This window comes from Artemia franciscana, chromosome 21, assembly GCF_032884065.1.
Source record: "Artemia franciscana chromosome 21, ASM3288406v1, whole genome shotgun sequence".
NCBI lineage: Eukaryota > Metazoa > Arthropoda > Branchiopoda > Anostraca > Artemiidae > Artemia > Artemia franciscana.
Genome location: NC_088883.1, coordinates 7661405 through 7686987, shown reverse-complemented (window position 1 = coordinate 7686987; position 25583 = coordinate 7661405). Strand labels below are relative to the sequence as shown.

Genomic DNA, 25583 nt, shown 5'->3' with positions numbered 1-25583 from the left:
GGACAGTTTTCGAGTGTAATTTTCCAGGGTAAATTTTACACCGGGGAGAAGCATGACTTGAAAACAGTCTGAAATTCAATAAAAATATTTTTTTTCAACTGAAAGTAAGGTGCAATATTTAAACTTAAAACACACAGAAATTATTCCGTGTGTGCCCCTCCTCAATCCCTCACACTTTAAGCTAAAGCTTGCTTTTTGTCAAATTTTCTTTAAGAAAGACTGCTCAAACACCAGGGCCCGTTGAGTTTTAATAAAAATATTTTTAAAGAACCTTAAGATTTTACTGTAAAAAGCAAGGGATTGAGGAGCAGGCAGTCACCCTCATATACGGAATAATGGCATTAGACTAATTTTTTCTTGACTACTGTGTAAAATTTAAAAAAATTACAATTAAAAAAAAAATGTTATTTAAATCTTTACATAAGTTTTCAACTTGAAAGTTGTACAAACTTCATCTCGAAAAATTAGGACTGGATATACAATTTAGTCAGTTTTTTAGCTATTTTTTATTTTAAATTTTAAAATTTTACGTTGGCGCTATTTTAAACGGAATCATATGCGAAATATATTCAAATTATGGGATAATATCTATTTGTTTTAATTTTTAACGTGACTCCTTATTTTCAGTTGAAACAAGTTTTTTTTATTTAATCTGGTAAGAGTTCGACCGTGATAGCCATGAATAGCAAAAGGCTGGAATAGCAAGGTAGCCGCGTAACTCAACCTTCTCTTAAACCAACACCATTCAACACAATCCCTGTGCATCACACTCTACTCTATTTAACTCAAACGCCATGCAATTCAACTATAATTCAATTCAACCCCATGAAACTGAACCCCAGTTTAATTCAACGCCTATTCAACACAACCCCATTCGGTAAATTTGCTGTGGTTGACCAAATTCAAACAAAATATTCAATAACACTAAAATTAGTACCAAATAGATTCCTTATTTTATGCTCTTTCCAAATATTATGGCTGCTTTTCTGACGACCCCTTTCCCCCCAGGTGGTCCGTTGTTTTGCTCTGTTGTTTTTCATCTTGTAAAAGTAATGTAATGTCTTCTTTATTAGCCGATTTTCTTGCATTCTTGACCTGGTGAAAAGCTTTCCGCAAAGAGATTTCAATACAATTTTTGAATAAAAATTTTAGTTGAAATATTGTGAAAATATGGATAACTTTAGAAAAAAATAACTTTAGAAAAAGAAAAATTTGAAAAGACCTCTTACCGTTTGTTTGGTTGAATTACAATTCATTTCATCAATGCCACTTAAACAGTCTAATGAGCCATCACAGCGCCACTCATTTGGCACGCACATTATATCACAGAAAAACTGATCTGGATCGCAAATTTTTTCCTATAATTAAACAATTTATTTCAAAACACACTCTGAAGGTGTTTTTCATGAGGAAGCAACGCATTATGTTAGCACAAAGTTATGTGAATGCAGTTTGTATAAAGGTATAGTAGTAGCAAGCATGACGGCACACAGCCCTTAAGCCCTTAAGGGGCTTAAAGCCCTTAAGGGTCAAACCGACAGTGTTGATCTCCGTTTCGTGGCACTTCAGCCACAAAGTGCAATAGGCCACTGGGGCCAGCCGCTCCGTGCTTTCGCACACCTTTCCTGCTTACCTTCCCCAGATTTCTCCAAGTACACATTTTTTGAGTTAGTTCGACTCCGGCTGAGCTTACAGAATCACACACTGACCCCCGTCCCAAACCCACGCCAGGAACTGAACCCGTGTCCATTGGACAAAAGATTCCCAACCAAGCGCACAAGCCACCTAGCCAGGACAGCTTCAAAAGAAAGTGGAAAAGAACTTATGAGGGTACAAGAAACTCAAATACCGTACCAGATACTGCATAAGGAACTGAAAAAGAAACGGTTCAGGAAACCATATAAGAAAACAAATTAGGAGGTGTAACTAAAGAGTTCCACAGCCCTCCCCCCTCCGAACTGTTAGGTACCGAATTAAACGCATTTCGCATTTAATTAGTAACCTTCAAAACTGCCACTCGTCGGTATAAACAGGTTGCCGAAAGTCTCCTTAGCAAGCCCTTCCGCCTCAGCCAAGTTGCCATGGTAAATGGAATTGTATTTTCTTGATAGCTTTCGAGAACTGATTTCCCAAATATGTTTTGATTGGCTCTAGTTAAAGCGGCTACGGGCGACAAATACAATCCTAAAAGACATATAAGTTTGCACCTAAGGGTAAAACAACGTATAAAACATGTCATGCCTCCTAAAGACTCCTTGATATCACTATATCAAAAATAATACATAGTAAAATCTATGTATTGTAGTACTTTTACTATACATATTAAAATAAAATAGTAAAATCTGTTAATAAAAGGAATCATTCAATTATTAAGGTAAATCACACATACGGTTAAAGTACGTACAAGTCTTGGGAAAAAACAAATGTAAAACACTCGTTTATCCAGTGGTGTCGTTGAAAGGGAACAAGGGGGCAGCTGCCCCTCCCAATAATTTGAAAACAACTATAATCTATTTAGCAGATTTAAACTGTTGCTCGTTTTAAGTGTCAAATTTGCCCTTTACTTTGAGCAGATGATTTTTTTTAATTAATCCATGCTCGTTTTAAACATAAGGAATGCGAAAAAAATATCAATCGATTACATTTTCTATTATGTTCAACATTATTAATTTTCCAAATATACTGCCTTTGAAACCTTATTATTAAGTTAAAATGTGACCCTAGTTATTGGCAAAATGGAAAAAAGATGTTCTATGCTTCCTGTTCCACCACTTTTACTCAGGTCAGTTTTTCCCCCTGATATTGAACCTGCTTTTACTTCCTAAAATCTACCACCTCAACATTAGATTTTCCTGTTTTAAACTTTCAAAAGTAGAAATGAATGCACTCTCTACATCTGCAAATAGGACAGAAATAGAATCATTGAAGAATAAGAAAGTAGATATACAGTGAATATAATCTTCTGAATGAGAAAGAAATAATTGAAAAATAAAATAAAACTTACTACTTTTTATAATGATATTCGTACTATAACTAGATAGTTCACATCCATTGTAACTTGGACATGGAATTTGGTAGAGGGGGATCCACTCCAAGAATCATTTAATTGTTTTAAATTGTATTTTCTGTATTTAATTGAAACTTCAATTTTCTTATTCGTCTTTGAAATGCCTAATAAACACTGATAACTTCCCATTCCTTGTGTTTTGGATTCACATACTAACACATAAATTTTAAACTGTATGTACAGTACCATGCTGACTTCTCGTTATTTTCGCTTTTCTAAATGTTTCTTTTTACGAGCTAAAAAAAATTGACATAAATGTGCTAACAATTATGGCAGAAATTAGTCACATTTCACACAACCCTACTTGTGACACAGCGCTACTTGTGGCACATTTGTCACTGCATCAGCATGCTGTATGAAATCTGTGCTGAGAGCAAAATAAAGTGAGTTTAAACAAAATATGTATATTTTTTGTTCACAATTTATAAATTGTGTGTGCATGTGTAAGCGGTACCAACCCATTCTCTTTTTCTTTGGTTATCAGTTTTATCATGCAGCACTATGAGACCAAGCTTTGCTTGTGAATGGAATTATAGACTTAAAAACGATACTCAATATATCCCCCCTGGAAATATATACCCCCCCCCATACCCTGAGTTCATTTTAATGCCCAAATATTATAACTTTCATTGCACCTTCATATAAATATGGAAAGAGTTTAGGGAAAGAGGGAGAGGTAGAAATTGAAATATAATCCCTATTGATTCCAGGGAGGCTGCTTTTTGGTATGCACCTTTATTATTGGTACTAGGGGGTGGGATATTAGAATCACTCTCATTGCCACAGTTGTTCCCTGAGAAAAGGCGAGGCAAAACGTCATAGTCTTTGTCAGGAAACCCTTGGGGGATAAGGGATGAAAAGTAGTATCAGAGGCTTTGTTTTTACCGATTTTAAATGGAAATTTTCCTCTTTTCCTATATAAAATGTTTAAATGTGTTTAAAAATGCATATACAATGTCTTTCAATGTCAGAATACACTATTGTGGATGCCGTAATGGCTTTAGCCATACCGTCAAGTAGTGCTCCCATCCACATGAACAATAATATACGTCTTCGTCCTCCCATTTTTTTATTTTTTTTTTTTTAGTAAAATTATTAATAAGAACTTATTCAACAAAACTACTCTTAATTGCAGATTTTGACTAAATAATCAAAGCTTGTCCGAAATTTTACTTACAATTCAATATTTAAATTCTCAAGCAGAAAACTGAAAATACGGGAAGCTACCAACTAATTTACAAGCATTGGTATATACATTTTAATAGCAATAAATCGTGCGTTTTTGGGCGGGTAGCTCACATCGTATCTTCGTAAAGATTGAAAAAAACGATAAGAAATCAAACAAAAAATAACACTTTTTCAATAGAAAGTAAGGAGTAACACTAAATCTTGAAAAGAATAGAAGTTATTCATTATATGAGGGCGGCTATACCCTTCTCAAAACCTCACTCTTTATTCACCCTCCTAAAACCTCATTCCTCTAAACATCAAAATTCTTTAAAAATGACTGCTGAACCACAGGGGCTAAAAAAAAGTAGGCTAAGCCTTCAAAAGGATAACGAAACTTTTGATTTCCAGTTGATTGAGCCCCTTCCGAAGTTTATTCGACCACATTTCCTATAAAAACTTTATATCTTAACAATAGGTAGCTTGCATAGCTTACAGTCCTTGCCCTGGGGACTGGAAAGGGGCTGTTAAACCTAGCTGCATGGTATGTGACCTTCGGACTTTTTTGAACAAAGTGGCTATCTCAAAATTCTAATTGGATACTTTTGAAGAAAAGGATGGTATGGAGGTGGCTTATTATGGTGGTAGTAACATTGCCTCTGGCTCAAACATTTGAGTAAAAATTTCAATTTCCCTTCTAGTGAACATTTGGAATTATCAAGGGGAATATGTGGGGGGTACGTGGGGGGCCTAGACTCCCCTTAAGATAGGAGAGAAGTATGAGATGCCAAAAATAGAATTCACCCATTTATGGAAAATTCTGGAAACTATAATAAATGGGATGTATGGGGAGGGAAAGGCCATGTTCTTTTAATGATTCACTCCTCAATTCAAAACATTCAGAGCTTACTAAGTTTGAAATGTTGATCCCAATACTCTTTGAGAAAAATTAAGCCTTGATGTACATAGTTTTTTTTTTCTTGGGGCAATGAATAACGATTAAAAATAAACCATTTCAAACAGTTCGTGGTAACGAACTGTAGTAAGGAGCGACCCGGCTCAATAGTAACCGAAACTCTAAAAAATAGAATTTTGATACCAATAGCTACATCAAAAGAATCGCATTTAAATGCTGATTTAAAATATATAAGTTTCATCAAGATCATCAAGTTATACCGATCAAAAGTTACGAGCCTGAGGAAATTTGCCTCATTTTAGAAAATAGGGGGAAACACCCTTTAAAAGTCATACAATCTTAACCAAAATCACACCGTCGTATTCAGCGTATCAAAGAACCTTATTGTAGAAGTTTCAATCTCCTATCTACAAAAATGTGGAATTTCGCATTTTTTGCCAGAAGACAGATCACGGATGCGTGTTTATTTGTTTGTTTTTTTGTTGTTTTTTTCCATGGGTGATCGTATCGACTGAGTAGTCCTAGAATGTCGTGAGAGGGCTCATTCTAACGGAAATTAAAAGTTCTAGTGCCCTTTTAAGTGACCAAAAAAATTGGAGGGCACCTAAGCCCCCTCCCACGCTCATTTTTTCCCAAAAGTCACCGGATCGAAATTCTGAGATAACCATTTTATTCACCATAGTCAAAAAACCTAATAACTATGTCTTTAGGGGCGAATTACTCCCCCGAAGTCCCAGTGGGAGGGGCTGCGAGTTACAAACTTTGACCTGTGTTTACATATAGTAATGGTTACTGGGAAGTGTACAGGCGTTTTCAGGGGGATTTTTTGGTATAGGGGGAGAGTTGAGGGGTGGGGGGTTACGTGGGAGGATATTTTCATGTAGAAACTTCTCATGGGGGAGGAGAATTTCAATGAAGGGGGCGCGGGATTTTCTAGCATTATTTGAAAAAGCAATGGAAAAATAAATATGAAAAGTTTTTTCTACTGAAAGTAAGGAGCAGCATTAAAACTTAAAACGAACAAAAATTATTACGCATATGAGGGGTTTACCTCCTCGTTTTACCTCACTCTTTAAGCTAACGTATTTTTAGTAATTTCAACTATTTATTCTACGGCCTTTGTGATTCAGAGGTCATTCTTAAGGAATTGGGACAAAATCTAAGCTTTAGTGTAAGTGCGAAGTATCGACGAGGGTTGAATCCCCTCATATACGCAATAAAAACATACGAATATAGAAGGTCGTTACGTAAGTTAATTCGTAAGTTACGTATATTTTTTTCCAATGAAAATGTTTGTAAAAAATTAAAAGTTCTAGTTGCTTTTTTAAGTAATCAAAAACTTGGAGGGCAACTAGGCCTCCTTCCTCGCTCCTTTTTTCTCAAAATCTTCCGATTAATTGCAATGAATGAATATGCAAATTTCGTTTTAATTATTTATGTGCGGAGAGCCAAGATCAAAACATGCATTAATTCAAAATTCAAAGCCCCTTTCATCTACGAAGTAATTTCTGTTCGTTTTTAGTTTTAATGTTGCTCCTTACTTTCATTTAAAGAAAACTATTTTTTTTATTTAATCTATTCAGAAGCCAGGCTAACGTATGATAAGATATTGGTGAATACTGTCGAAAATTTTAGGAACTCTACAACAATCTCAAAATGCCCTAATTCTGGAGAGAAGGGGTACGACAAAATACATAACTGGGTAACACACAATACACATTATTTGATTAAGTTCCGGTATCCCCTTTCATAAGATTAATTTTAAAACATACTGCAGGAAAAAGAACTCTTCCAAAAAATATAAAGAACCACATTAACTAAAAGATAAGCAGAGATAAAGTTTTACAATAGTTCAAACTCAGGACTACCAGAGATTACTATCAAAGGATAAATGAACCCCAAAACGAAAAAAAATTTCAGTTTTCGTAGGTTGATTGTATTTAATAGCGTTATGTATTTAATATTTAAGATGGAGAAATGCTCAAAATATTACATATGAATGAAAATGAAAAAGAGGATATAATATATATTAGGGTTCATTCAGTTCTCTTTATTTCTGACTCTTTGAACTCTTTTATTCGTGACTTTAATGGGAGCGTTTGCTAGTTGTGGTATGAAAAAAAAACACGCTATTCTGACCTGGATGCAGATGACGTCTTTGGGTTTGTTTTCAACCTCCCTTTAATAGTCCCTGGAAATTCAAACTTTATATCCTGGTCGTTTTAAAATATTCCACATACACCCTATTGCCAACCTAAATGCAAATATTGCCTTTTGATTTACTTGAACCCTTTACCTCCCCCGTAAATTTCAACTAAATACTATTAGCCAATCCTAATATATAGCAGATACGAGTTTTTGACGGCCATAATGCACGTAGTTATATTTTGATTAAGTTCAGCATACCCCTCAACATTTCTGAAGGGTTTTACTTAATAATCTTAACTGTTTCTTAGATATTGCAGACATTCCACTTTGACAGCCAGGATGCATGTCGTGTCCTATGATTCAGTTCAACATTTAATCCGATATTTTCTTTAAGCTGCAACCTAATGATCTTAATTGTTCCTGAGGTATTGCAGCTACGCCCGTAGACAACCTGGGCGCTCATATTGCCTTCTAGTTCAACATCCCCCTCAGCAGCGATTGATACCCTTCACTAATTGTTCTTGAAATATTGAAGATAAGCCGTTTTGACAACCTGCAGGCATTTCCTGTCGTTTGATTTTGTTTAGCATCCCCTGAAAGTTTTAACTGAATACATGTGGCTGTTTTTTAGAACCTGCAATATAGATACGTTTCGGCAATTTGACAACTTGAAAAATTTCGATACTTCTGACAACTTGGATGCACCTAGTGTCTTTTGATTTAGTGCAAAATCCCCCTCAACATCCTCTGAAATTTTCAACTTAATAACCTTAACCATCCGTGAAAAATTGCAGATATTCTCTTCTGACAACCTGGATAAACTCTATCAATGTGACAATCTGCATATTTATTTATTTATTTATTTATTTATTTTCTTTATTTCCCTCAAAAAATGAGGAGTACGCTACAATATAATATAAAGAAAAAACAACTGATAACACTTACAATCAAAACGTATCAAATATTGATCGAACACTTAAAAAAAAAAAAAAAAACACTTGCTAAATAGATTAGCCTATAAATCATGAAGAGCCAGAACTGTTATTAAAAAACGGAAATAAATTGTGGCCTAAAAGGCTAATTTTCGCCCTATCTTCAAATGTTTTATATTTTTTCTTTATACAGACTACAGGATCCTTCACATTAAGCTTTAAAACAATCTCAGTGTTACTAAAAGAAAGGGGGAAACCAAGTAAAAATTTACAAAATTTAAAATAAGCAACTTTAATGGGCGAAAGATCAGAAGGTCTGAAATTTCGGAAGAGGAGGGACGGGAACAATACGTGAGGCAGAGCAACAGCGCTATACATACGACCAAGGACGTCCCGACGGTAAAGACCCCGAAAACGAATTAAAAGACCAAATGCCTTGCGTAGTTTCATCTGAACATGCTGAACCAGGACTGGTTTGAAATCTCTTTTCGAAGCAGCATAAGGTAATCCCAAATAAGTGACTATTGGCGACGACTGAAAAATAACACCATTGCCGCAATCGAGAGTCGCCCTGACATTATCCTCTAAACAATTTACAACAAAAAATTGACATTTTTCAAAACTGATAGAAAGGCCCAAACCTTTTAAACAATTAATTAAAATATTAAAATTAGAAACAAGACTAGACTTGGACCGGCTTAGAAGGATAATGTCATCAGCATATGCAATGTAAGACAGATTTCGAGATAATGAAACAAACGAGCAGGAAAGAGAATTAAGGGCAGTAGCTAAACAAGAATTGAATATATAAGGAGAAATAATTCCTCCTTGTCTAATTCCTCTACCCACTTGAATTAATTTGGACTGAGATGAAGACGAACTCGGACAGATACGGATCTTTAAACCAGAATACCAAGAGCGAAGGACTCGTATGACAGCTAGGGGCAATCCAGCATGGATTAAAGTGAGCAGAGCGGATGCATGAGAAATGTTATCAAAGGCCCCTTTGATATCAATCAAGAGGGCGTATAGAGGTTGACCAGAGATTCTCGCTTCTTCAATAACTTTGCTGAAAGATGCATGGGCATTCAAACTCTATATATTCAATATATTCAAACTCTTTTGATTTTGCTCAGTACTTCTGCTTGTAGTAGTAGAGGTAGCAGCGGTATTTGCAGTCATAATTACACCAGTAGTAGCAATACTAATAGTGGTTGTCACAGTCACAAGTAGTGGCAATTTCAGTTATAAGTTGTCACTTACGCACTCGAAAGTAATTGCAGTCACAAGTAGCTGCGATAGCAGTTGATAGTCGCATAGGTTAAGTTGCAATTGCAGTAGTTACCGCCACAATTATTCGTAGTCTTAAGTAGTAATAGTCAAAAGGATTCCCGGTTGCAAGCTGTCACAGTAACAAATACTTGTAGTCGCAAGTACTCTCGTAGTCACAAGTGGTCATAGTCGAAACTAATAGTAGTCGAAGTCGCAAGTAGTCGTAGTAAAAATAGCAAGCAATCACAGTTGCAGGTGTAGTCACAGAGGTAGTAGAAATAGTGGACTTGAAAGTTTTAAATTTAGGCCTTCATGTTTGGCCACCCACTATGATATTGTATTTACGCCCTTTTGATAACATGGATTCGCATAGTGTCTTTTGATTTAGTTTGACAACCCCATCATTACTCCTGAAGTTTCACCTTAAGACCCTTAAACTTTTCGACCACACCCAGGATCAAACATTCCCTGCATTCACAAGGGTAAATCTTGCACATAAACCTTGGGCAAATTGCAGAATTCACAACCCTTTCTCCGGGTATATGGGGGGTAAAGAATCAAGAGAGATAAAACTCTACAAAAAGAAAACTTCAAACGAGACGACGGCCAGTAGAATTAAAAGAATAAAACAACGCGGATATTTCGCCTGTATCAAAACAAGGCGTCTTCAGCACAAGATAGAAAATTAAAAGAAAACTAATCTAAAAACAAATAAAAACCACCACCAAATATAATAAATACAATTGTCGCTACTTATCCATGTAGGGAAGAGCAGCTATGCGAGTTACTTCAATGAGAATGAAAGAGCAACTGAGGAAAAATTTATGAAAATTGAAACTTAGTTAATTATTCTGTTGCGAAATAATCCTCTTGTAAGCTAACATTGAAGCAACTCTTTTTGGTCTAGTGGGTAATCTTGTCCCCTGGTGATTGTTCCTGGTGAAAATTTTAATTCCCCCATCGACTATTGGTTCATTTTTTAAAGGAATATCATAAATGGAGTCAATATTTAAATTCCCTGTGTCTCTATTTATTGAAATATTAGCAAATATATGTTTTTTAATTTCTATAGCCTCCCTCGCCCACTGAGAAAAACCTCTATCATTAGAAATAGCTGTAGCCTCATCAAATTGTATAAAATGTTCAGGATAAAAGAATGTGTGTTCAGCTAGAGCCGAAACAAAAGTTTCGTGAGGCTTTCTTAGTTGTAGGGTTTTTTTCTATTGAGTTGCGATGCTCAATAAATCTTTCAGTAAATTGTTGGTGAGTTCTACCAATATAAAACTTTCCACAGGAACAAGGAATTTTATATACCCCACTAACTAAATCTCCCCAGGTTAAATCTTCCCAGAATTAAGAAAACTACCTAATGGTCTCACTGATTGGAAACAAGTATCAATGTTATGTTTACCCAAAATTCTTTTAAGCATCTCCCCCAAAGTAGGTACATAAGGTAAAGAAATGAAACGTTTCGGTAAGTTTATTTCTGTGCACTGTGAAACCCCAATAACCCTATTGTTGTGTTTAATGCGTCTATTTTTTATTATTTTATCAATGAATTTAATCGGGTAGCTAATACAAAATAAAACATCCCTCAAATATAACAATTCAGAATCTAAAAACTCCTGAGAACAAATTCTGAAAGCTCTATCCACCAGTACAATCACAACCCATCGTTTCACTGAGATAGGGTGGCTATAGTGAAAGTTCAAATACCTATCACTGTGGGTAGGCTTTCTATAAACTGAAAAAAGTAAATGGAACTCACTTTTGATCAATAAGATATCCAGAAAAGGTAGTTTATCACTTTCTTCGAACTCCACTGTAAATTTTACGTTTTTGTCAAAACTATTTAAATGTTTATGGAAAAGGTCTAAAGACTCTAAACCATGTTTCCAAATGCAGACCACATCATCCATGAATCTGCCCCAGAAACAAGGAGAGAGCCTAAAACTGTGTATGGCGGAGGTTTCAATAGATTCCATGAAGAGATTTGCCAACAAAGGGGAGAGAGATGCCCCCATAGCCAAACCAAACACCTGTTTATAAAATTCACCTCTAAAACCAAAATAAATAGAATGTTCATTTGCAAGAATAGCCAATTTCATAATGATTTCAATCTCCAAACTCGCCATGGTCACATCTTGTATCAAATCAAAGTTCTTTCGTAATTTAATCCTTAATATATCCTCGCACTTTTTCACGTTACAATTTGAATACATGGACACTACATCAAAACTACAGAGAATTGAATTCTCCTCCAGTGTGAAATTTTTTAACTTATTAGTAAGATCAGTTGAATTTTGTATATATGATTTTGTGTTCCTAAGAGTGGACGCAATGCCACCGACAACCACTTTCCTAATTTTGCCACTGGTGATGAAAAAGTTGATACAATGGGACGGAGGGGGACTCCCGTCTTATGAATTTTGGGTAGACCGTAGATCTTTGGTGCGGAACAACCTCTTGGATAAAATTTATTATAAAATTGTGGGGTAATGTGTAAATTATTTTTCAGGGTAATTATGGAAACCGATGATTATGATCGTAAAATAAATACAATCATTTCGTTTACCACTTTTTACAAGAAATTGGATTTTGATCCTACGGATAAATGTGTAAAATCGATTAGAAAGGAATTGGAGTCCCTGAAAAATAATTCAGGGACTCATGAATTATTCATGGATGATGTGGCCTGCATTTGGAAACACGGTTTAGAGTCTTTAGACCTTTTCCATAAACATTTAAATAGTTTTGACAAAAACGTAAAATTTACAGTGGAGTTCGAAGATAGTGATAAACTACCTTTTCTGGATATCTTATTGATCAAAAGTGAGTTCTATTTACTTTTTTCAGTTTATAGAAAGCCTACCCACAGTGATAGGTATTTGAACTTTCACTCTTGCCACCCTATGTCAGTGAAATGAGGGGTTGTGATTGCACTGGTGGATAGAGCTTTCAGAATTTGTTCCCAGGAGTTTTTAGATTCTGAATTGTTATATTTGAGGGATGTTTTATTTTGTAATAGCTACCCGATTAAATTCATTGATAAAATAATAAAAAATAGACGCATTAAACACAACAATAGGGTTATTGGGGTTTCACAGTGCACATAATTAAACTTACCGAAACGTTTCATTTCTTTACCTTATGTACCTACTTTGGGGGAGATGCTTAAAGGAATTTTTGGTAGACATAACATTGATACTTGTTTCCAATCAGTGAGACCATTAGGTAGTTTTCTTAATCCTGGGAATGATTTAACCCGGGGAGATTTAGTTAGTGGGGTATATAAAATTCCTTGTTCCTGTGGAAAGTTTTATATTGGTAGAACTCGCCAACAATTTACTGAAAGATTTATTGAGCATCGCAACTCAATAGAAAAAAACCCTACAACTAAGAAAGCCTCCCGAAACTTTTGTTTTGACTCTAGCTGAACACACATTCTTTTATCCTGAACATTATATACAATTTTATGAGGCTACAGCTATTTCTAATGATAAAAGTTTTTCTCAGTGGGCGAGGGAGGCTATAGAAATTAAAAAACATATATTTGCTAATATTTCAATAAATAGAGACACAGGGAATTTAAATATTAACCCCATTTATGATATTCTTTTAAAAAATGAACCAATAGTCGATGGGGGAATTAAAATTTTACACAATCACCAGGGGACAAGAATACCCACTAGACCAAAAATAGTTGCTTCAATGTTAGCTTACAAGAAGATTATTTCGCAACAGAATAATTAACTAAGTTTCAATTTTCATAAATTTTTCCTCAGTTGCTCTTTGATTCTCATTGAAGTAACTCGCATAGCTGCTCTTCCCTACGTGGATAAGTAGCGACAATTGTATTTATTATTATTGCTGGTGGTTTTTATTTATTTTTAGATTAGTTTTCTTTTAATTTTCTATCTTGTGCTGAAGACGCCTTGTTTGGATACAGGCGAAATATCCGCGTTGTTTTAGTCTTTCCTCTCTACTGGCCGTCGTCTCGTTTGAAGTTTTCTTTTTGTAGAGTTTTATCTCTCTTGATTGTTTATTGTCATGTCTGGCCAGTTCGGCTTAAGAACTTTCATTATATGGGGGGTATAGCATCCCCTGTGACATAGATACTAGACGTTTTGACTTTTTTGAAAAAAGTGACTCTTTTGTAATTTTCATCGGTCTTAAGGAGGGATCTCAAAAGAAAAAGGGCTCCTTGTTCCTCTAAGCACTTTTCAAAATCTTCTCAACATGCCCTGAAAGTTTCGACTTAATATTCTTAGCCATTCTCGAGTTATTACTTATGCTCCCTCTTGACATCATCTAGCACACAGTGTTCTTGATTTTGTTATACACCCCTCTTATATTTCCTCAATGTAGTCCTAAGTAGAAGTAGCCTTAGTCACAAATAGTCCTATTCGGGCTCACTAGTTATCGCAGACGCAGTTGCGAGTAGTCACAGTTATAGTCACATCTAGTCACAGCTGCAGCCATAATAGTGGCAGTAGTAAAAGCGGTCCAGAAAGTTTCAAGGTAACACCCTTAGGCGCTCCTAAGAAATTTCAGATAATCCCTTTAGATAGCTTGGATACACATGGTGTCTTTGGATTTAGTTCAGCACACCCTTCAATATTCTCTGAACTTTCCATCTTAACACCCACATCTCTTTTGGACACACCCAGGATCAAACATTCTTCTTTTTTTAATGATTAATCCTTCATGTAAGCATTAGGCAAATTGCTTAATTTATATCTCTTGCCCCACTAGGGCTGCGGGGGAGGGGGATTTATTATTTATATATTTCTATTATTGTTTTTAACAGAATGTCGTTTTGAAAATTGTCACCAGTGTTGGGGAGGGAAATTTAAATAGGGCAATTGGGTGAGGGACTAGCTGCCCCTCGATCAGTTTCCAAAATCACCCTCCCAATGGCAGAAAGTTTGGTAAGCACTTTGGTAAGCAGTCAAAGTCACGAGTAGGCGTAGTTGCATGTAGTCACAGTTGCAGCCACAAGTATTCACAGTCACAAATAGTCGCAGTAACACTCGCAAGCAGTCACGATCGCAAGTAGTTACAGTCAGAGTAAAAGTAGATTTAATAGCTTTAATTGTGGCCCTGAAAGTATTAAGTCAATACCCTTACCAGCACCTACGATATTGCAGATAACCTTTTTGATAACTTGGATGACCATAGTATTTTGATTTAATTTAAGCCCATTCCCCAAAATTTCATTTCAGTATCTTTAGTCTTAGAGGCTACGCCCAGGATCAGACATTCTCCCCCTCCCTTTCCAATGGTAGATCCTTCATGTAAAAATGGGCAATTTCATAATTTGAAATTCTTGCCCTGGGGGCTATGGAGAGCATGGCATCTCTGAAGGCACAATTGTTAACCCTTTTCACTATTTTGAACAAAATGGCTTTTCAAAACTTTTCTCAGTATTGAGGGGAGAGGCATCTAAAAAAGGCAAAGAGTGCTTGTTGTCCTCCAATCACTATTCAACACCACCCTCTAAGTACCCTGAAAGTTTTAAATTAGTAACCTCAGCATTACTTAGATATTGCTGATACGCCATGCTGACAACAATTATGCATTTAGTACGTTTTAATTTTGTTCGATATCTTTAAACATTTCCTGAAAGTTTCAATTTAACACCCTAGGCCTAGGATCCAACATGCCCCTCTTCCCAATGACAAACCTTAAATATGAACAATGGGCAGCTTAGAGAATTTACAGCCCTTGCCTCAGGGTCTCTAGGGGAGCATGCCATCCCTGGAGGCATACTTATTTGATATTTAAACTATTTTGAACAAAATGGTTATTTCAAAAGTTTGATTGGACATCTAAGGGAAAGGGCAGTCTAAAAGAGTGTTGGAAGGGGATGGTTACCCTCTAATCACTTTTGACTCTTGAAAATGGCCTAGAACGTTCAATTTACTATCGAATGAGTCCTTCCAAAGCTTTTATGACAACCAATTCCTTATGAAGAGGCTTAGGGAAAAAAATGAATGATATATTGAAGCCTAATGGCTCTTTTCTATAGGCAATACTAGAGCGATCAAGACTTTAATGATGTCAAGGAGGTCAGATGAAATATAGACCTCCGTAAATTACAACTAATACCTACCAGCAACACTGGTCTTATGGTAGAATCGCTGATGACAAGAATTTAGTCTAAAGTTCTAAAGTCCTAAAGTCCTTGAAGTCCTAAAGTTCTAAAATTCTAAAGTCCTTTCTTTTTGAATTTGTCGGGAATATTACGATTCTTAGGATTTTTTGCAAAATTTCGTATGTCGTTTAATGTGTTATTTCAATATTTTAGAATAATATTTCATTTCTTTACTCGTAATCATATTCTTTGAATAAAGAGAATTTTCAGGATGTATTGTTTACTAAGCTTGTATTTACCTTGTAATTTTCCTTTGCCTTCCGAGTTGAGTATTCAAGTTCACAATGTTTTTCATCAGACCAATCTTCGCAGTCATTTTCTCCATCACAAATGAAAGTCTGATGAACACAATTATGGTTGTGACATTCAAATATATCTTCACCATGACATACATGGCCTATAAAAGAGGGAGGAGAAAACACAATAATTTTGATAGTCGAACAAGTCAGGTGCTGGCATCTGTATCGAATTAGTTGATAATAATTTATAAAACGCAACATTATAAAAAAAACCTAAAAATTTCAGAGAGAAAAAAATTATGGTCACAGTATTTTCAGGAGGATTTTGGTTTAGGGAGGAGAGTTGAGGGGGGAAGGGGTTCCTTGGGAGGATATTTCCATGGAGGAACTTCTCATGGGGGAAGAGAATTTCAATGAAGGGGGCGCAGGATTTTCTAACATTATTTGAAAAAACAATGAAAAAATAAATAGGAAAAGTTTTTTCTACTGAAAGTAAGGAGCAGCATTAAAACTTAAAACGAAAAAAAATTATTACGCATATGAGGGGTTTACCTCTTCGTTATACCTTACTCTCTACGCTAAAGTATTTTTAGTAATTTCAAGTATTTATTCTACGGCCTTTGTGATTCAGAGGTCATTCTTAAGGAATTGGGTCATTTAAGCTTTAGTGTAAAGAGCGAAGTATCGATGAGGGTTGAACCCCCTTATATACGCAATAAAAATATACGAATATAGAAGTTCGTTACGTAATTTAATTCGTAAGTTACGTATAATTTTTACCAATGAAAACGCTTGTAAAAAATTAAAAGTTCTAGTTGCCTTTTTAAGTAATCAGAAAATTGGAGGGGAACTAGGCCTCCTCCCTCACTCCTTTTTTCTCAAAATCTTCCGATGAATTGCAATTAATTAATATGCAAATTTTGTTTTATTTATTCATGTGCGGAGAGCCAAGATCAAAACATGCATTGATTCAAAAACGTCTAGAAATTAAATAAAAAAAAGTTTTTTTTTTAAATGAAAGTAAGGAGCAACATTAAAAGTTAAAACGAACAGAAATCACTCCGTGTATGAAAGGGGATGTTCCCTTCTCAACGATCCGCTCTTTACGCTAAAGTTTTTTAGCGTTAAACTTTTTTAAAGTTTTTTTCAATTCAAAATTCTACTTTCTCTCAATTCTCTCAATTTTCTCTCAATTCTACTCTATTAAACTGTAAAAAACTATAGCGTAAAGAGCGGGGCGTTGAGAAGGGAACATCCCCTTTTATATACCGAGTAATTTCTGTTCGTTTTAAGTTTTAATGTTGCTCCTTACTTTCATTTAAAAAAGATTGTTTTTTTATTTAATTAGAATTAAAATCAAGATAATATAAACGAAGTGCGCAATTGTACTGATAATACAAATAGTATAACCAGGGACATACGGATCTAAAGGACGGGTACTTGGATCCACTTTATCCTTCTTCACCTTCCTTTTAGGGCTTAAATCATAGATAAAAATGTCATATTTAGCGAGCTACACTACATGTTTTTTACTTTGGTAAAAGAAATTCTAACTTTCAACTTAATAATGTGTGTTTGTTTGACTGTTGTAACTTTTAAAATCCCCTAATCTACACAAATTAACAAGAAATTATTCAAAACTCTGCAAAGGTATGTGGAATCCTCCACCCCTAACCTACATCTCTCGACTGAATATCTGGATATTCCCTCTTTATCAGGTTACAAAATACAACTAAAGGTACAACTACAGGCTACATAGCATACCTGAGACACGCAATCTATATATATAAAAATAAGTTGTCTGTCTGTGGATGTGTGGATGGATGTGTGGATGGATGTGTCAGGTGACGTCACCTGAAAAAACTGGATTAGGTGACGTCAAAACTGAAAAAACTAAAAAAAGGCAAAAACTACAAAAAAAACTAAAAACTAATAAAAAAAATAAAAAAGCTAAAAAACTAAAAAAACTATAAAGGTAAAAACCAATAAAAAACTAAAAAAAAAACTGAAAAAACTAAAAAAAGGCAAAAACTACAAAAAAAAACTAAAAACTAATAAAAAAAGTAAAAAAGCTAAAAAACTAAAAAAACTAAAAAAACTAAAAAAAGGTAAAAAACTAAAAAAAATAAAAAATAAAAAAAAACTAAAAAAAAGGAAAAAACTGAAAAATAAGCTAAAATAAAGGTAAAAACCAATAAAAAACTAAAAAAAAAAAAGGAAAAAACTAATAAATGACGACACTCAAAGAGAAAGCGACCAGGACAAAAAACTAAAAAAAAAGGCAAAAACTACAAAAAAACTAAAAACTAATAAAAAAAATAAAAAAGCTAAAAAACTAAAAAAACTAAAAAAAGGTAAAAAACTAAAAAAACTAAAAACTAAAAAAAAACTAAAAAAGGTAAAAACTAAAAGAACTAAAAAAGAAAAAAATAAATGACGACACTCAAAGAGAAAGCGACCAGGACAAAAGGAATGTTCGATTAGCAATCAACAAAGCACCGGGACACAGGGAGTATAAATGACGACCAGGACACAAGTAAAAAAAAAAAAATTAACAAAACTAAAAAGAAGGTAAAAACTACAAAAAAACTAAAAAGAAAAAAAAACTAAAAACTAATAAAAAAACTAAAAAATCTAAAAATCTAAATAAACTAAAAAAGAAAAAAAAAGGAAAAAAATAAAGGAGAAAAACAAAACTAAAAAACGAATGTATATACAGACCGGTACACCGGGATACAAATGACGACCGGGACACAGGGAATATAAATAACGACCGGGACACAGGGACACAACTACAACGGGGACACCGGGGGAAACAGGGGGATATAAATGACGACCGGGACAAAAAAACTAAAAAGAAATAAAAACTAAAAACTAATAAAAAAAACTAAAAAATCTAAAAATCTAAATAAGCTAAAAAAGAAAAAAAAAGGAAAAAAATAAAGGAGAAAAACAAAACTAAAAAACGAATGTATATACAGACCGGGACACCGGGATACAAATGATGACCGGGACCCGGGACACAGGGAATATAAATGACGACCGGGACACAGGGACACAACTACAACGGGGACACCGGGGGAAACAGGGGGATAACCTGACAATCTATTTATATGCAAAGACAATGGGACAGCAAAGAATGTTGTATATTCGCAAGTTTTACGTAGTTAAAACCATATATATATATATATATCTATATTCACAGGTGGGACATAGGGACACAACTACAATGGCGCGTAACTATTATGGCGCGTAACGACTTACGCGCGCGGGGGGGCTTGGGGGGGGCGCGAAGCGCCCCCACCAACTAGGTGTTGGGGTGGCGCGAAGCGCCACCCCAACAGCTAGTAAGAAAAATAAAAAGGTTATAGAGTGGAAGGCAATCTAGACTTTGGTCCTGATGTCTCCTCCACGAGATTAGAAGAGGGCATTATAAAAGTGAGATGCCAGGATGAGAGGACGCATCATGGATTAAGGAGGTAGTGAACGGGTTCGAGCAGGATTATGTTGCCCTCACCCAGGAGACGCACCTTCGAGAAGAAATTTCTCTATTGATAGTCCAAATTTCGGGTCTTCGGAGAAGCTAATGGGGCTGTTGGTGGACTGCAATCCTTTCCTCACTGAAGAGAAAATTGAAGTGACCAAGATCCACGTCAAAGAGGATAAGACCTAACTCCATAAGTCAATCAACACGGACTTGGTTCCTGAAATGGGAATGAGGGGACACACGCTCCTCAAGTCCCTCTGCAAGAAGCCCGTGGAGTCTAACCGAGCAAACAACGAAGTGGGATCTCCCAGTTCCAGCTAAAGTGAATTAATGCCAAAATATGAGCCACAGTGCACAAAGTGCTGGCAGATCAATCTGCACCACCGCCAAGCCACCTCCTATAATCTTGGGAGGGATCTGGAAAAAATGCAGATATTCTTAGTGGTTGTCCAGGAGCCAGGGGTCGTTGGAAGAAAAATCATGGGGAAGATCAGAATAGCCAATCTCGGTGTCGTAGAAGAACCTTCAGAGACAAAGACTGTTCCACTCCAAAAAGACCAAAGCTTGGTCAAACCAAAGCAATATGATATGACCAAATAGATCAAAGCTATGACGGCATTCAGCATTGACCATAGGCAGTGGGTGATAAAAAGTGATGTTGGCTAATCTCCGCTTATGCTTAAATCCAGTGTTCAAAGTGTCAGGTTTGATTGCGTCTGGTGCAGAATAGAAACTGTTTCAAAATCTTTCATACCCAATGACTGTTGTCTATTTCTTCTTCTTTGTAGTTTCATTAAAAATAGATTTCTATGTTAGATCAGTATACGGACTTTACGGCTTGTGACAGCGAATGATGTCAATTGGAGTCATGACTGTAAGTCCAGAAATGAATGAATGAAACTGATATTTTGTTTCAAATTCGTTATATATGAGCTCATTTAAGACTAAAATCTAAAAATGTAATTCTTTTTAGCTCTATCATATTTCAGCCCTGAAAGGCTTAATTAGAATAAATAACTCTTTCGAAGTTACTAAAAATCCTTTAGCGTAGGGAGTGAGGTTTTGACGAGTGGAAGAACCCCCTCATATGCGTAATAATTTCTGTCCATTTTAGTTTTTAATGTTACTCCTTACCTTCAGTTGAAAAAAACTTGTTTTCAACTATGAAGAACCCCCACACATACGTAATAATTTCTGTCAATTTTAGGTTATAATGTTACTCCTTACTTTCAGTTGAAAAACTTATTTTTCGTTTAATTTCTTATTGTTTTTTAATGATGCCCAAAAATACAGCACCCCTCCATGGAAGTTCTTTTCCCCCATGAAAAATTCCTCAATGAACATATTCTCCCATGTAACCCTGACCCCTTCCTGACCCCTGACCCCTTCCTCGCCAGGAAAAATCCCATGAAAACGTCTGTATACCTCCCAATAACCAATACTATATGTAAACAATTGGCAAAGTTCATAACTTGCAATACTTCCCCCAGGGACTCTAGGGGATTAAGTCGTCCTCAAAGGCATAGTTATTAGATAGTTTGACTATACTGGACAAAATGGTTATCTCAAAATTTGGATCCAGTGATTTTTGTCAAACAATGAGCGTGGGAGGGGTCCTAGTTGCCCTCCAATTTTTAAACGCTTAGAAAGGGCACTAGAACTTTTAATTTCCGTTCGAATGAGCCCTCTCGTAAAATTCTAGGACCACTCGGTCCTTACTACCCCCCCTGGGAAAAAAGAAATAAAATACACATCCGTGATCTTTCTTCAGGCAAAAAAAAATACAAAATTTAACATTTTTGCAGATAGGAGCTTGAAACCTCTACAGTAAAGTTTTCTAACATGCTGAATCTGATGAAATCATTTTTTGTTAGATTCTATGATTTTTAGAAGGTGTTCCTCCTTTTTTCGAAAATTAAGCAAATTTTCCCAGGCTTGTAACTTCGGATGGGTTGAACTAAACTTGATGAACTTATATATTTAAAATTAGCATAAAATTCAATTCTATTGGTGTATCTATTTGTATCAAAATTCCGTTTTTCAGAGTGCTGGTTACTATTGAGCTGGCTCACTCCCTACTTGCAGTTCGTTAGTATGAACTGTCTTAAAACGTGTTTTTATTGAATTTTATTGAATTAATTAGATAAGAGCAGACATCCCATAACAGACAGATGGAAGGAATACTTCAACGAAAAGCTGAAACCCACAATAACGCTACCCATACCTACCCAAACATTTTTCCCTCTTTTCCGCTGCCGGGATACCAACCGAACCTAAGCTTTCCTCCGCAAAGAGATGAAGTATCCTTATCCACGAAGTCTTTTTAGGACTAGCGAAACCCCTGGACCAGATGGTGTTCATTCAGAGGGGAGATGAAATCAAGGAAAAAAATGTACAATTATCGTTATAATAGGCTGGGGTATGACGCCAGACCCATTTAAAATGGGAAATGCAAGCCCAAAATTATTTACATTTCTAATTTTTCAAGAAAACGAAACTTTCAACATAAGTATTTGTCTAATTTCTGTTCGTTACAAGTTTGAACTTTATATGACCTTATGTCTCCTCCAGTTTTTATTATGGTTCTTTATTTTTCTCTCAAAATTTTCTTTTTTGGAATGTTTTTAAGCATATCTGTAAGTAGCTTAATAGCTTTGGACTGCAATTGAAATGTGTCTTGATTTTGAAAAATGTTGATCTTATCAAAAATGCTTGAGGAAGTAAAGAAGAGAAGCAAGAGTGTGGTTTTGAGAATGTTTTTTTTTTTTGGGGGGGGGGTGGTGCTCATCCCTCAAAAGCAAAATTCTTTCTTACGTACCTGCATAGCACTGAAAGGCTTTACTAAAACTGCAAGAAAGGATAGTTGATTTTACTTTCGATATCCTTTCGTATTTGCGTTATTTTGGCTTTTTTCATTTGGTTTGAAAGCGTTTATTTATAGAAATAAACGTAAAAAAGATCTGAAGTTGAGGTTCTTAAGGTAAACAATTACACCACTAAGCTTAGAAAAATGTACCTTGTGTACCTTTCACCTTGTGAAAAGTAACGAAACAACCATAAAAAAACGTTGATAAAAAATATGTACGTGTAACTCAACTGCGTAAATGAGTACTATAAAGATTCCTTGGTAAAAAAATTGCTACTAGTAAAACGAAAAAAATTCGTTTCCTTTAAAAAAGAACACTCCCTCCCCCAGAAAAAAATATGGCAAACAAAAGAACAAGAGGAAGATAAACAATAATGCGTACATCTTCCAGTAAAAAAGACCACATCTCCATTTTTCTTAGGGAAGAGGACAAGAGCGTGAAGCCCCCGCTTTAAACCATTTAATTGAGTTTCCTTTAGATGCATATATTTTATGAACTTTATAGCCTTAATAGATAATGCGACCCCTTTCATCCTTACCATATAGTACTTCCGCTAACCAGAAGCTCAGTAGCCATTCATAAATTTTTACCGTTAAATATAAATGGTAAGCTAGAGGAAACTTACCGCAATAATCCTCGTCCGAGGCATCTGCACAGTCTCGTATCTTATCACAATGTTTTGTTAAAGGGATACATTTGCCATCTGAAATGCAACGAAATTCGGTCATTGCGTGACAATGGTGTGCCGATGAATTTTTCCACAGATTTGGATATAGGCCTGCAAAATTGTATATGAATCGATAAGATTGGTAAAGCTTGCACATAAGTTTTTTATGAATCGTAAAACCTTCCGTTTTTCTGTAGGACACTACAAATAACAAGAACACTAAGGTCATATTTTGAAATATGAATTCTAGCATTTTCAATGGATATTTTTTGTCTCATCATAAATTATATCCTAAAATTTCAAGCCGTCTGAAAAATTTTTCTCAATTCATCATAGTAATACTGTAATCCAAGAAAAAAAAGAAAAAAGGTATTCTGATTTTAAATACTTTTAATAATCGAATACAAATTTGTTTTCTCTAGTTCGATCCAGGAAACAATACTGCTTCCATAAATAGCTTCAAGATAATAGTTCCATTATTTGACACATTAAAAACATTAGATACAACCTTTGCTTTGGATACGACAAAAATGCACAATTTTACTGGGGATGAGCTTTTTTCTTGGAATTCTCGGGGATGTACGCCAATTTTTTTTATGGAGAGAGGGGGAGGGGTCAGGGCCTGTTTTTGGGGGAACAAAATAACAAAAATAGAAGTAAATTATTGGAGCCTACGGGGGAATAATGAAATTCTTGATGTTTGGAAGACATGGTCCTTATCCATTGCACATGTTTCGGGAGAGTTATTAATAGATCTAATTCCTTTCTTAGGCCCAATATAAAACCTGAAGTACATCCGCAAGAAGATTCAACCCCAGTGGGAAGATGTGTGGGCAGCCGAACAAACGAGGGATGATTGGCGTTTTTTTTTTTTTTTAACTCTCTGGTACCATAGACAGGATTAAAGTCTAGGGTAAGACCAAATGTCTAGATGTTACTCCATTCGCATTGTTACCCGAAACTTTTCCAAGTGCGAGCTCTCGACAGTTCTTGGGAACGAGATCTCTCAGTCTTCTTTTTCAAGGTATGTAATTTGGTATTTGTAGAAGGTTTTTTTTGTACTTTTTCCTTGATTTTTTTTTTCGTTTGACTAGGGACTTTGGACAAAGAACTTGGACAATTTGGCCAGCTTTTTGCGTTCCGCCATGTTTTGCGAAGTGAAAACTATACGGAATTTAAATCACAAATAAAACCGCCGAAAAGAGAAGCAAATAGACCAAGTACTAGGCTCTCAAAAATTTCGGCTGGTTGCTTAAGATGCAATAGAAAAAAATTAAATAAACATGATGCTAAAAATTTATATTAAACACAGTAAATTTAATATATAGGCGGAAGTTTATCAGACGTCTCGAAATCTTTAAAAAGGAAACATTAAACTACAAGACTAATAAAAAGAAAAGAATAAAAAGCCAAAATAAATATAATTTCGCCTCTTATTTTCACTTTCGATATCTCTGTATATTTATCTCTCTTTTTCTTTCTCCCTCTCCATGTCTATCTCTCCTCCACTCTCGCTGTCTGTCTGCATCACTCTCTCTCTCTCTCTCTCTCTCTCTCTCTCTCTCTCTCTCTCTCTCTCTCTCTCTCTCTCTCTCTCTCTCTCTCTCTCTCTCTCTCTGTTCTTCTTTCTCTCTCTCTCTTTCCCTCACAGTTCTTATTTCTGGTGTCATTTTTTCAATAGAATTTGGAATTATGGATTTAGAGAACAAATTAACAAATTTAAAAACAAACTAATATGAAACTTTTGGTATAATTCAAACCTCGTTTACAATATTTGACAAATTATGAAAAAGAGAAGGACTCCTTGGACGGATAATTTGTTTTCCCCTCTTTTCTCTTGTCAACAAAAAATCGTGGGAAAAATTTATAATAATCAAAACTGTAATAGGGGTTTCTCTAAGGGGTTGATGTTGACTTAGTCAGGGGAAATATACCCTGTTCTGTCACATTCAAGCGTAACCCTTGCTTTTGAACATATATCTAAAGAATTAACGGGTTTTCTATGTGCCACCCCTCACCCTTGACCAACTAGCTAAGCCCACTTCTCTTAGTAACATAAGAGCTACTACCACTCCCCCCAAAAAATAATTTAAAGCGTGAAAGAGCCAGTTCAATTGAGAACGCCCCGCTCTTTACGCTAAAGTTTTTTACTGTTTCACAAAGTAGAATTGAGAGAAAGAGTCAAACTTTAGCGTAAAGAGCTGGGCGTTGAGAAGAGAACAGGCACTTCCATACACAAAGTAATTGCTGTTCGATTTATGTTTTAATGTCTCTCCTTACTTTTAGTTAAAAAAAACTAGTTTTTTTTTTATTTAATCTCTGAGAGGAACCTGACAAAAGTTAATAAGAAGTAGTATTGGAAGAGAATAGTTGGACACAAATTAGTCTTGTACACACTCTTGAAGCAAATTTCTTGCAGTTTTAATTTCGCACTTTTGAAATACAAGTGTGACGCTTAAAAAAATAATGCAGAAGCCATGTCATTCATGAAATTTGGCTTTTTTATCAACAGATGTGACTATATTGTTACTCGGGCATAATCCAAATGAAAACAGGACTTGAGTGAAAATCCGATTAGATGGATTCTCTAGCTTATGCCATCTAGTCTTAAAATTTTGGTATCTATAACTTGTCAACTTTAGAGCCATGTCGGAAAACATGTCA

General features: G+C 35.3%; 1 protein-coding gene across 2 annotated transcripts in view; it reads right to left on the bottom strand.

Annotated features, from left to right (window-relative positions):
* LOC136041082 (vitellogenin receptor Yl-like) overlaps nt 1-25583 on the bottom strand; it is a gene marked incomplete at its 3' end in the record, with an annotated part of 238165 nt that overhangs the window by 181854 nt on the left and 30728 nt on the right. For both annotated transcript variants that reach the window (XM_065725635.1, XM_065725636.1), the window contains 3 exon segments: nt 1230-1358; nt 15899-16056; nt 22878-23030. In XM_065725635.1, coding sequence (XP_065581707.1) covers nt 1230-1358; nt 15899-16056; nt 22878-23030 — 440 coding nt within the window.